The 524-nt window shown below is 66.8% G+C and overlaps 1 protein-coding gene across 1 annotated transcript in view; it reads left to right on the forward strand.

Moving 5' to 3' along the window:
* MAP3K12 (mitogen-activated protein kinase kinase kinase 12) overlaps nucleotides 1-524 on the forward strand; it is a 7,670-nt gene that overhangs the window by 5,875 nt on the left and 1,271 nt on the right. Inside the window, 2 exon segments of the mRNA XM_025212266.1 lie at nucleotides 4-32; nucleotides 308-378. Coding sequence (XP_025068051.1) covers nucleotides 4-32; nucleotides 308-378 — 100 coding nt within the window.

Raw genomic sequence — 524 nt, forward strand, 5'->3', positions numbered from 1 at the left:
TGCTCTCCCGCGCTGCCGTCACCCGCGGCCAGGTGAGCTGGGGGCAAGGGTGGGGGCAGGACTCCTGGGCTCCGTCTCTGGCTGTGGGAGGGGATGAGGGTTTAGGGGGTTCAAGTGGGGACGGAGCAGGACTCCTGGGTTTTGTTGCCTCTGGAAGTGGCATAGGGTCTAGCAGGTTCAGGTTGGCAGGGGTGGGCGGTCACAGGCTGGACAGGCCCAGGGTGTCGTGTCTGCCTCGGGGTGGGGGGGCGAGGGACCCGGGTGTCCGAGTCTGGGCCCTGCTAATGCAGCTCCTCTTGGCTCCCAGAAACGCGGGGTGTCGTCAGAGGAAGAGGAGGGCGAGGTGGACAGCGAGGTGGAGCTGCCTCCTAGGCAGAGGTGCGTGTCTGTGCCCCACCTGGGGGGCCATGTTGAAGCTTCCTACACCCCCCCCCACACACACACACACTGGGGGGGAGCCCTGCTCACTGCTACACGCACCCCACCACACACATGCACTCACACAACCCCCCCCCGCCACCCCT

The sequence above is a fragment of the Alligator sinensis genome, unplaced genomic scaffold (assembly GCF_000455745.1).
Source record: "Alligator sinensis unplaced genomic scaffold, ASM45574v1 scaffold1542_1, whole genome shotgun sequence".
NCBI lineage: Eukaryota > Metazoa > Chordata > Crocodylia > Alligatoridae > Alligator > Alligator sinensis.